General features: G+C 45.3%; 1 protein-coding gene across 3 annotated transcripts in view; it reads left to right on the top strand.

Annotated features, from left to right (window-relative positions):
* Positions 1–12,216, top strand: part of klhl24a (kelch-like family member 24a) — a 34,608-nt gene extending 22,392 nt beyond the window's left edge. For all 3 annotated transcript variants that reach the window (XM_072474761.1, XM_072474760.1, XM_072474762.1), the window contains exons 5-7: positions 2,058–2,246; positions 3,080–3,268; positions 4,649–12,216. In XM_072474761.1, the coding sequence (XP_072330862.1) occupies positions 2,058–2,246; positions 3,080–3,268; positions 4,649–4,846 (576 nt within the window). In that variant the 3' untranslated portion in view covers positions 4,847–12,216. The remainder of the gene's footprint in view (positions 1–2,057; positions 2,247–3,079; positions 3,269–4,648) is intronic.
* The last annotated feature ends 739 nt before the right edge of the window (positions 12,217–12,955 follow it).

The raw sequence follows: 12,955 nt of genomic DNA, 5'->3' as shown, positions 1-12,955 counted from the left end.
TGCACATTCTCTCCGTGTTTGCACCCCTACAACCAAAGATGTGCAGGCTAGGTGGATTGGCCAGTCTAAATTGCTCCCTGATTAGGAAAACAAATAATTGGGTATTCTAAATTTATTTAAAAAAAAGAAAAACTGGCGCCACACGTGGACCGATTCCGCTACTATTAAGGGGCTATCACCGGTGTCGCGTGGAACATAATCGCTCCCAATGAGAAATGGTGTGGGATTCGCCGGGTCCGTGATTGACACTCAGGAGGCTGACAAGCTGCAGCCGCACATACACATTACACTCCCCACACACACACTCATCCCAGCCAACAAGATGGCACTGGTTATGCTGGAGCACGTCCATACAGCTGATGGGTTGGCTGGGGCCAGAGGGCACCTAGTAGGGTGATCTGGGGGGACATCTATACCACCCATGGCACTAAGTTCAAAGTGTGCTGTTAGCGATGTGCGCAGATTTATGGCTGCCTTGCCGGCTAGCTGCCTTGCCGGCTACGGCAATGGTATTACGTGCCCGTCCACCCCGACCCCAGAGCCCATCCACCGGCCACTCCCCACTACTTCTCCCGGCCCTGTCAGAAGCCCCCACCCCGGCCAGCGGCACAACTGTCAGCAAACTATGGTGATGTTGGACATTGTTTGTACCCTCTCTCCCTGCCTCAGCAGCCGCCACGCTGGTTTCACGATTTTGAAAAGCACAAGCGAACCATGCCGTCGGGAACGTGGCCCATCGGAGGCGGAGAATCACGGAGGCCCCGGAGAATATCGGGTTGGGCCCACAATGATATGCAAATAGTGTCTACTGTACGTGCTTTCTGGAAAGCATTGATACTGCTGTCGAGGTGCTGGAGCATTGCGATTTGCCATCAAATTGGCGCCATCCGCGATTTTGGTGTCGGAACTGATTCTCCGCCCAATCGCCTTTCCCGATTTCGGCATCGACTAACGGAGAATCCCGCCCATTGTCTTCAGTCTTTCAAATGTCGTTCAGTCCCTCGTGTCCTGTTGATCCTGTCTTTGTTCTCAGATCTGTTGTATTTCTTACTTCCTGGCATACAGAGAGCATTTTGAGGGATGGGACAGTGCAGCAGAAGTTTTACCCTATATCTAACCCCTGTTGTATCTGATCAGGGAATGTTTGACGGGATTGAATGGAGGGGGTCCTTTACATTCCTTACCATGAAGATGAAAGAAATTCATTAAAGTGATTGTATTATTAGCTCTTCCTGTTGGAAACGACCCCTCAAGAATAAATTGCAGTACAGGCAGAGTCCATTCAACTCTTCAGATGGAACTATCTGCTTGTATCCTGCTCCCTGCCCTTTCCCCATTTTCCACAGGGATATAAAAACAGATATCACCAAGATTGAGCCACTGGGACTGACAATGTGGTTGTGTTTGCTTTTTAATTAAAATAATAGGATATTTGATGCAAAAGTGATGTTATTTGATAATGTAGCATATGGTGCTGCTGCATACGTTGTCACGGCAACCCCCTCCCCACCCCATAATATTTATACACTGTGAAGCACCCCACCTCCGCTATCTCCAACATGGAGGAAAGATGATATGCTCACACCTGCTCTAACTCTCCCAGTGGGAAAAGGCAAGTAGGCAGATTAAAATGTAACAATATGGCATCCTCATCTGTCAACTGTGCCATGAGAATCTAGTGAGTCAAAGTTCAAAAGAATAAAGTCTTTAAGGTTCATAGATGATGAGAGCCGTCCCCAACAGTACCAGCAAACATGCCCCCTCACTGGAACAGGAGTCCCCACAACTATGCCAGGAAAATTGGAGCCTGCCCATTGCAGCTGTGAAAGACTCCTGCCAAAGTGTTTGAGTGCACCCAGCAGTAAGTGTGGCCTATTTACGAATAGCTGCAGTTTTCTAACTGAAGATCCTGTTCAAATACCTGCGTGAATAGGAGTCTGGGTTAGAGGTACAGAACCAAGGGGGACATTCCTATTTTTTTCAGGGACCTTGGTGAAAGCTACTTCGAAAGTTCTCCATTGACTTGAGCAGTTTTTCTTGACTTTGCACTGCTCCAGGTGTATGCTGTGGGAGGCTATGATGGTCAGAATCGACTGAGCAGCGTAGAGTGTTACGACTCTTTCTCCAACCGTTGGGTCGAGGTTGCGCCACTCAAAGAGGCAGTCAGCTCACCGGCTGTCGTCAGCTGTGCCAGTAAGCTCTTTGTGATTGGAGGAGGGCCTGATGACAACACATGCTCTGATAAGGTATGCATCAAATAATCCCTGTTTGAAGAGTCTTGCCTCTCATGTATTTGGCATTTGATGTACCACCATTTTATTTATAATTTTTAAAATCTCATGCCCAAGTCTAAACTCGCACATCTTCGGGGAGACAGTGGTGTAGTGGTAATGTCACTGGACTAGTAACCCAGAGGCCCAGGCTAATGCTCTGGGGACAGGGGTTCAAATCTCACCATGGCAGCTGGTGGAATTTGTACTCAATCTGGAATATAAAGCCAGTCTCAGTAATGGTGACCATGAAATGACCATCGATTAGTGCTAAGCCCCTCTGCTTTTCTAATGTCCTTTAGGGATAGAAACCTGCTTTCTTTAGCTGGTGTGGCCAAACATGTGACTCCAGGTCCACAGCAATGGGCGTGACTTTAGATTGCCCTCTGAAATGGCCGAGCAAGCTACTGGACTGCATTCAATGAGGGGGCACACCTGCACTTACCCCAGGGCAATTAGGGATGGGCAACAAATGTTGGCCGCACCGATGCCGAATAAACAAAATTGCAGGAAACACTAGTAGGCCTATCAGCAGCAATCATGGGAGAGAAACAGCCTGTGATTGGATGAACAATTCCTAGAGAATCTGTCATTTCTACATGTCGGGGTGAATCTTCTCTGATTGGCCACCTCCATGGTTGAACTTTGGGGGCTCACAGAGACAAATTCGCCCACTGTCCCCGTGTATTTTGAATGCTGGCTACATACCCATGTGTTTATTTTTGTGTTTGTTGTATGTTATATGTATTTTCATGTTTGTTACAGTGACCATATGTGCATTAATTGGCTTCCCTGCTGCTCTCTGACAGGTTCAATGTTATGACCCAACCACTAATGATTGGCTGCTGCGAGCACCCATTCCCGTTGCTAAACGATGCATTACCGCAGTGTCCCTGAACAGCCTTTTGTACGTGGCCGGGGGTCTGACCAAGGCCATCTTCTGCTATGACCCAGTGGAGGACTACTGGATGCATGTGGTGAATACCTTCAGCAGACAGGTACCTATGTCAAACCCTCCTCAGCACATCCACGATGGCTGTGTCCACCATGTCAGCTGATCTTGCTGTTTCTGAAATGGTCTGTACCGGGTGGTTTGGTCTCAGTCCTCCCTCCGTTGTGCTGAACTCACTGATACCAGCCTGGCGACAGTAGGTCAACTGAACTAAGTTCAATGAATGGCATTTCGTGCTTTAGTGCTGGGTGAACTCTGGGAAGTATAAAGTAGGAAATTCGGAACTTACTGCCTTTGGTTTTCCAACTTTCAACACGGAGAATATCCATAAGACGTAGGAGCAGAGGTAGGCCATTCGGCCCATTCGGTCTGCTCCCCCATTCAGTGAGCATGACTGATTTGATGTGATAATACTCAACACCACTTTCTGCCTTATCCCCATAACACATGATTCCTTTCCTGATTAAAAATCTGTCTATCAAGGATGTACATTTTAGGGTTTCCTTACATCTGCTCCCAATGTGTGCCAAGAATGCTGAATCAGAAATTCCCAGTCCAAATTCCAGGATTAGGGAGTGGAAGCTCAGCCATGGTGCCATTAAGCTGGGAATCTGTGTTGAGAGAGGCAAATAGGTAAGATCAGGTTAGGCCCTGGGCTTTCGGTCTATCACTATTGACTGTTTATTTGTTCTATTAGTGCAAGGGACAGCGAACAAGACTAGATAAGAGAGAAACACACATGGTGAGAGGATTAGAGTGGCACACAGTGATGGACAACAGCTGGTCAGGGAGAAAGAGAAAGCAAGACAGTGAGGACTACCTTCATTAGAGGCTATTGAATCACACAGAAGAGCTGCAGTAAATTATTAAAGCCTGTTCCGTATTTCGTTTTCCATTCAATTTTCTTACAAAATATTTGTCCTATGTGTTTTACTGAGCCCAGTGTGCGATGAAGCTGCTCAGATTAAACACATCTGTGAGTGAATTTTAAGGCCCTGTCACGGTGGGGGGGAGGGGGCAGCAAATGTGTGATCCATTCAAAATTCCATTGACTTCATCGGGACCAGATATCCAGGCAATGGGGGAACTGGCAAATTCCGTCCTGTATCTCTACTGACAATGATCCAGCTCCCTCACACTGTCGCTCAGTAACCCTTCTCCCCCAGCACTCTGTGTCACTGACTGTGTGTCTCCACTGATACAGTCTGATTGAGGAACTCCAGTGGCCAATTGGGGGTTAGTGACGACTTACAGTGTCCTCAGTAAAGATAGAATGATAGGAAATGCTGTTCAAACCAGACTGCACAGCGTCAATGTTGCCTGTTAATGCATTCACTGTTACCCCAGTAATAGATAATGAAGGTACGAATGTCTTTCTGTGATATGATTGTTCCTGATGCAAGTTCCTTTTCCCTGTGTCATGCAGGAGAGTTGCGGCATGTCTGTGTGTAACGGCAAGGTCTACGTCCTAGGCGGCAGAAAGGAAACCGGAGAGGCCACTGATACCATCACGTGCTACGACCCAGCCACGGGAATCATCACAGCAATGGCCGCCATGCCCAGGCCCATCTCTTACCACGGCTGTGTGACAATCCACAGATATAATGAGAAGTACAGGCCCTGAGCAGGGGTCTCCAGCACCCACCCAAAACTGAGTGGCAAAGAGGCACAACCACACTATAACTTCCTATGGAGGGACCAGAGTCGGCCTCTGCAGGTTCTATATTAGACAATTGTTTTACTGTAGCGTACTCTTCCAGACATTGAGCCTTGTTTTTTTTAAATGTTTATTGCAACACTAGAGGTATAGATCAACAATGTCTTTCTTGTGTACTGAGGTCACAGTGACAAGTGTACCAAAGCTGTGGCATTGCAGGCAATAATTATGCCATTTGCACATATAATAATAATTATTATTCCAGCATCCCTCAGATAACCATAGCTAGGTACTGGATTGTCAGCGGTGTGTTTAGTGCCACCATCTAATACCATAGGATCAAACACCATCCATCAGAAGGTAATTGATAATTTTTTAAAAAATACATAAATACAAAAAAACCTGTTCACGTTCTGGCATAGAACTTTCTGGGTTCAGGAAACAAGTGGGATATCCAAGCGGAAGTCTTGATTTTTGAGTCAGTCAGAGACAACTAGGAACCATAGCTGCCGAGGCCTTTTCCAAGCTCAGGACTGGGAGTTTCATATCAGAGCGTCTATGTCACTTTGACATTAATCAGTTGTTGCTATGTGGCCTCACCCCAGTAAAGTGGAACTGTGTTGTTACCGTCTTGTAAAAGTGCCCCGACTTAATGTCCTCCTCTTTCGCCATTTAGTCTTTTTGACGTCCATGAGGAACAAATTATTTAACTCCTGCACATTACTCAAAATAAGTAATTGATACAGACTGCATGAAACCTCGGCACTGGTTGTCTTGGATTACAAAGAGCATCAGAGCCAGTGGCCAGGTTTATCCCCTGTGTTAACACCAGACCCCAATCCTTCCAGTTCGTATATCTTGGGTCTTTCATGTTCTCAAACGATCTGTAAACGTCTTTGCTTTGTTGTTGAATTCCCAGATGTCTCTCTGAGTGCAGAGGTGATGCACTACACCAAATGCACAGAGATTGCTGCACCTTCATTTTGGGAAACAACATCTGCCTCTTTCACAGGAGAGGCAGTTGGTAGATTTGTCATTCATCGTTTAAGGAGGCATGCCTGCTGTCACTTAGAGCAGTTCGAATTGATCCACAGGGCATGTGCCTTCTGGGCTTCATTGCCTTGGTATTGGTGTGAATAGGATTTGTTGCAAGCATTTGGTTATATGCACTGTACAGTCAACCCCGCCTATGCACTCAGTGAATTGACTTTCCAACCAGAGACCATGAGAACAGATTTAAAGTGATTAGATTGATCAGACTAAAGTATAACGAGTGCTGCCATAGTGTTGATATTTACAAAGATCACTCCATAGGCAGTATCTCAGCTACTTCAATTTGAATCATGAGACCCAGAGTTACACTTCTGGAAATTGGTTTGTCAAAGCCTGACTGGATTTCTGGCTTCAGATCATAGTTCCAACAGTGGTTAGGCATTTGAAGCAACTGGATATGGGTTATTTTCCATACAATGTTGAGTTTGAGTTGGTTATATACTGTGTATATATACCCTGCTGAGTGGGTTGTAGCCCAGCAATATGTATACAGCGTATGGCTTATATATACCATGGCTTATATATACCATGTATATATATGTACCTTTGCTGGATGGTATGTGAATTATTCCCCAGTAATGTAGCAAGTATGTAACAGACATACTACTGGGATGAGAGATGAAAGCTTTAGAAACCAAAAAGGGAAATAGAGAGATGTGGAGCTGTCAGCTCATGAACAACAGATTGTGCACGTAGACCCCCCCGGTGGTATTCCGGGTTCAATGGCAGGCAGGGGGTGAGAGGGGAGGTGGGGTGGTTTGAATTCGGCAGGAGATCCAAGAATCGGTTTTACGCCAGTGTCAATTTACAGTGGGATCTCCTGTTGGTACCCGCTATGTCAGATCAGGAAACACGCTGGAGTCCAGCATGAAACTCATTTGCATCCCGCTTATGAGATGCAGATGAAGTATCTGCACTTGGACCTTCCAGATTTGTTGTCCTGCACGAGATCCATTTTCCAGCCAGCGGATGTTCCCGGAGATCCAGCTTCATTTTCAGGAGATCCATCTTCTTCCTTCAATAGTGGGTCAGTGAGGTTAGGCGCCTTTACAATATAGCGTCAGGATAGGAGGGTGGACTACTCACCATCGGGTATGCCCCGTCATGGAAAATGGTGCAAAACACCGGGTTGTAGATCCAACGAGGTCAGGGCCGGAAGATTTGGCGTGTTCCCACCTCCGCCACAGGACTTAGTCCCCAGATGAAATAATTCCACCCCCTGTGTCACTGCATAAATGAGGTGTAACCCTCTGCCAAGTTAGTGGAAGATGTCAATGCCCCTTAGAGAAGAACATGCCATTGTAGCACTTCTAAATGGCATATCTTTTCTTCCTAAAACTCCCATTGTTTTATCTCCAATGTAGTCAAGGAAAATAAAAGTGAAGAGCAATGTGAAGCAAGCTACTGATTCACTATCACGTGAACCTCCCAGCAATCTATCATCATAGCAGCCACAATGTCTCATTGTTTTAGAGGTTTCAGGAAATCAAAGGGTTGATCACTACTTTCCGGAGTTCGGTGATCTAACCTAGGGTATCTCAATCCGAACTAACTCATTTCAATTTGCTGTGAATCACTCAATTATTGTGATCTATCCTCTGATCCTGCAAGGGAGACTTTTTGGGAAAGAAAATTGTAATTGCAATAAGGTTAGCTAAAATCTTGCAGCACTGTGAACTTGCGGATGGTTGCAGATTAGATTTGTAAAACCAGGACGTTACAGGTTGAAAAGTGAGTGGCCTGTGGGGTTGAAGGTTGGATGAAAATAGGTGGAGTCCAAAGCCATCGGGATGGGGTGAATAATCAATGAAATGGACACTGGAACTCTGGTTTGTGCACAGATCTATTTTTAAGAGGAGAAAATCAGTATTTTGCAAGCGCTTTATTCTGTTAAATGAGATTAATTCCACATTATTAAGCAAGGATGTGCCAAAGAGTTCTGATTCGGAAAAAGGTCAACAAAATCATGGTGATCCAGTCAGTGTGCCCGTCCCAATCAGCCCAGAGAGCTTGTTGTAGCTCCTGCACATTCACCCCGACCATAAGGCATTTAGGGTGTCCACCGCCAATCTAAAATATGCAAGGCACCCAGTTTTACCTGTGGCAGAAACCTCGCCAAGTTAACGTCTGTGTTTATCTGAGTGGATTACCTTGTTCCTGCAACAAATGGGATATGTGTGCCCCGACCTTCACTCTGTGACCCCAAATCCTTCTGCCTTTTCCCTCAGCCCTCCCGTTCTGGGTGTCAAAGAAACACCCAGAATGCACTTTGTTGGGGCTGTTGGCGACTTGAGTTTTTATTGCTCTTCATGTGAATTACCAGTTTGAAATAATTTTTGTGATAAGTTAAAGGGCTGATTTGTTGTGAATAATACATCTCACTGTCTATTTCTATGTTTCACTGTATCAGCGAGCACTGCTTGCTGAGGGAGCAGAGGTCAGAGAATTGAAACAATCCAAAGTTCTCCACTGAGGAAATGCTGAGATTCTGAGACCTGGCTTCAGTGTGAGCATTGCATCGGTGTGTAAAGAATAGAGTACGAGTGGAAAAGACACGAGGGCCAAATAGAAATGTCATCCCTAGGAAATAGCAACCATGGCAAGCAGCCAGTCTGGCCTCAGTTTTCTATCCGTTCAACATAGACAATCTACCATGCGAGGAAGCAATTCCTGAACAGGAATAAAATGCCCATCTAGTGGGAGGGGCCTTTGGTCCAAACAAAGAGCCAATCAGTGGGGTTGGCTCCCCAGCCCAGATGATCAGCCTATCAGTGAGATGGATTCCTTAGCCCAGGCACTCAGCCAAACAGAGGGATGACCCCCTCAATGCCAATGAGAAGTTGGACAGGGTCTGGGACCTTTAGCTGTGACAGAACATAGAGGAAATAGGGGGCCAGTTAGGTCAAGACTAGGGCACTAAAAGCAATAGTCATGAGAGGCAGAGAAGGAAATGCTGTGATGTTATTCACACGTCAGGGTCATCTTCATTTCTGAGCTCAACCAAGGATAGATACAATCATAACTCAAACGAGACCCCATGCATTTAATGAGGGACTTTCATGGCTGGGATACTGGGATGGGCCTGCCTCAACAAAGGCATTGATTTTTCTTCCTTACCAGTGAGGAGAATCTCTTTTAATTCCCGTAGCCAAATAACTGCTGAGGTGAAAGAGAAATAGGGCAAGACAGGGAAGGGAAGATGGACAGAAAGAAAATGGATGGCAAAAGGGCAACATTAATGCCACTGAGTCATCACATCAGCCCTTGTGGTGGACACAGAGTTGTTTTTATGTCATGTTTATGTTCCTGGCGTAACCCAAAGGCTCAGCTGAAGGTCTGACAGCAAGGTGGCTCCCAGTGTTTCTCACATCCACCAATGACGGAGCAGAAGCCAAGGTAAAAGCGAGAACTTTGCTGTGGTTAAACTTCCCACAGAGCGGTGCGACAGAGAAGTATTACTGGCATCTCGCTGCAACTTCTTCACCAGTCGGTGAGATATGGCACAGAAGAGATTTTACTCATGGACTCGAAGATACTTGGAGTCTCGACTAATGACTGCAGTCACCCAGGACCGCTGGAACCCTGAACTGAAAACAGACCGACCATGGCTCATGGAGAAAATGGCCTTGGTATGAGCAGTCATTCTCACCGCCAACTCAGGATTGCATGGGATTATTAAGTATTTATAAGTTTTCGGTTGTTGTAAACTGTGCCTTTATTAACTAATCTATTTATTCTTTTAAGTATCTTCTTCAAAACTATCATGCTGAATGAATGTTGCCACATTTTTGAGGTTTGCCCTGCACCAGCCATACAGGAAGAGAGGATGTAGTGGGGGGGGGTCTCTTTTGATCACCATTGTTGGCAGGTGAACAGTACATTGCTGTGTCCAGTCTGCCTGACTAATGCATAATTTAAAGTTAAATCACCTTGCAGCGATTGACGCATGGCACAGCTGTAGCAAACACACACTCCAGGAGTCACTACACCCATGAGCAGACCCTTCAGTACGTTATTTGAAAACACGGAGTTAAAAGTGCGTGTCGCAGCCATTGTTGATGCCAGCTGCTTTAAAAGATGCGATCCCGCTCCCCCATCAAAGAGGTTCAGAAACGCTCCAACCCAATGTTATGTGGATTTATCGCAAAACCGGGACCCGTCAATTAGATCCCGGCCTGTAGCCTGCTGCCAAATATCCATTTTATATAAATTACCTGAACCCTTTGGTTAGATTTTAATCTGTAAACCACCCAGCACCCAAATAGTATTCTCTCCATGGAATGTGAGAGACCTGTACACTGAGTGTGGTTGTTTGATGTGCATTCATGGTTTTGGAGTTTGTACGTGAGGAGCAGTGAGTGAATGGTTTCCACTCTAGATGAGACATTTTTAATACTGTAAATAGCTGGCATACCTTTTTTGTAATTAAATGATTGTAAAGTGGTTGTGTTATTTTTGTAATATTTGGGTTGTCCTGGAGACAGAAAAATGCTTTACTTTTGTTTTATGCTTACGTTGTACAGTGCGAGCTGAATATAAACAAACTGTATTTGAATCCAAGTTGGTGTAGCATTTTAAAAACTTGATCACAGCAATGAAATGTATAGACAGTTTGGTTTAATAATAGAATTCTGACAGTGATCCTGGATGTCTTGAGAGTTATGGTGAGATGAGCTGTCCAACTGTGTGGCTTCCATTGTTCTTTAAACTTCAGAATTTCCTCTCTCAATCTCTCCACCTCTTCATTTCTCTCTCTCCTCCTTTTAAGACTCGACTTAAAACCAACATCTTTGATCAAGCATTTGACCACCTAATGTTTTTGCCTTTAGCTCAGTGTCAACTCTTTGTTTGATTATGCTCCTATGAAGCACCTTGGGGCGTTTTACTATGGTACTATACAAACGCATGTTGCAGTTGTTGCCTTTGAGCATCAGTGATACCAGACATTGGGTCCTGAGACACAATTTGCAGCCCGACAAACCGGTCTCTGGAGACAGTGTGCACTATGGGAGCTCTTGTATGGAATGTAGTGAGGATGGTTGATGTCAGTACATTTGACCTTCATTTTAAAATATTACTTTAAGGGGCAGCATGGTGCCCTGCTGCCTCACGGCACCGAGGTCCCGGCTCTGGGTCACTGTCCATGTGGAATTTGCACATTCTCCCCGTGTTTGGGTGGGTTTCGCTCCCACAGCCCAAAGATGTGCAGGATAGGTGAATTGGCCACGCTAAATTGCCCCTTAATTGGAAAAACTTAATTGGGTATTCTACATTTAAAAAAAATATTACTTTAAAACGAACACTGCACTTCAAAATTACGAGGGGATTTGGGTGACCATATAAGATGAAGCATCTTCCATTGGCAGGAGGGTCATTAATTCACAGGCAGATTTAAGATAGTTAGCAAAACAACCAGGATATGGGAGGAGTTATGTTCTTTTTATCATGTGGATGGTTATGTACTGGATAGCACTGTCTAAAAGGGTGGTCACAATAAGAAGTATACAACACCAGGTTAAAGTCCAACAGGTTTGTTTCGAATCACTAGCTTTTGGAGCATCGCTCCTTCCTCATGTCCAACGCCGGCATCTCCACATCATAAAAGGGGGTGGAAGCACTTTCAGTAGTAGCTTCCAAAGGGAATGTTTGCAAGGTTACAGGATATGGAATGGGAATGAGACCATTTAGAGAGCTCTTAGAAAGGAAGCCATACTCAATTGGCATCCTTTGGTGATTCTGTGCATTTTAATGAGTGAAAACAAGGAGCTTCCTTATGGAGAGAGAACAATGATAGTTGCATCAACCCCATGAAACTCTTGAATGACTCCAGGCAGAACCCTGTCTGCCCCTGTCCTGGCCAACTTGGGTGGGCTACAGCTGTACTGCAAGTGACCCAACTGGGGCAGGAGAGAAAGCAGAAAAAGATTGTAATGTTCAATCGAATTCACGAGAATTTCCAAATTTGTCCTCCCCTCTGTCAATGTCTGGTCTTTTTCTCTTTTCCTGAAATGATTGACACAAGGTGGATTTTTCAACTTGCGTAAACCTTTTTTTCCTTCTTAAGTTGTTTTTTGTGGGAGCGTCCTTCTCTGAACCCAGAAGAAGGAGAGTTGGGTGGAGGGCTAGCCCACTTGTTCAGCAAACAGCAGCTCTCGTTGAGTGTTAAGATGGCAGTACCAACTCTGATTGCATGTAATAATAATGATTGTTACACGTAAGTTACTTTTTACTGTATGTATGTGATTTAGATTAGTGACTTTTAATAAAAGTTCTGTTCTCATCAAGCTATTTGTTCTATGCTGTTCGTTGGTGTCAATGTGCTGTACCCTATAAATAGGTAGAATTGAATTCACACCCCCACCTCAGAGATGACTGGAAGGCAGGAGCTGATGTAGCAGAATCAAGAAGGAAAGGGTGGCATGGTAGCACAGTGGTTATCACTGTTGCTTCACTGCGCCAGGGTCCCAGGTTCGATTCCCGGCTTGGGTCACTGTCTGTGCGGAGTCTGCACGTTCTCCCTGTGGCTGCGTGGGTTTCCCCCGGGTGCTGCAGTTTCCTCCCACAAGTCCCGAAAGACGGGCTTGTTATGTGAATTGGACATTCCCTGTGTACCCGAACAGGTGCTGGAATGTGGCGACTAGGGGATTTGCACAGTAACTTCATTGCAGTATTAATGTAAGTCTACATGTGACACTAATAACGATTATTATTACTGTTCAAGGACCCGGCCTCCACAGCTTGTTGGGGTAAAGAATTCCAAAAATTCACCACTCTATGAAAGAAGAAGTAAAGAAAACTAATAAAGATTATTATTAGTGCCTTTCACCTTTCTGACTCCCTCTGATTAAGTCATTGGTGAGAAGGTCGAGGACAGACTTACGACCTGGCGGCCAACTGAGGCTGTTATGTGTCCGGGCTGCAGTCTACCCCACAGTAAGTGCAAGAAACAGACTCCGGAATAGCAAAGGGAAACATTCGTGACCACTCCTCCTTTTTAACCCCACTCTCTATCCCATCCGAAAA

This window comes from Scyliorhinus torazame, chromosome 14 (genome assembly GCF_047496885.1).
Source record: "Scyliorhinus torazame isolate Kashiwa2021f chromosome 14, sScyTor2.1, whole genome shotgun sequence".
Classification (NCBI taxonomy): Eukaryota; Metazoa; Chordata; class Chondrichthyes; order Carcharhiniformes; family Scyliorhinidae; genus Scyliorhinus; species Scyliorhinus torazame.
Note: the sequence above shows the minus strand (reverse complement) of the source record. Positions and strands in the feature narration are given on the sequence as shown.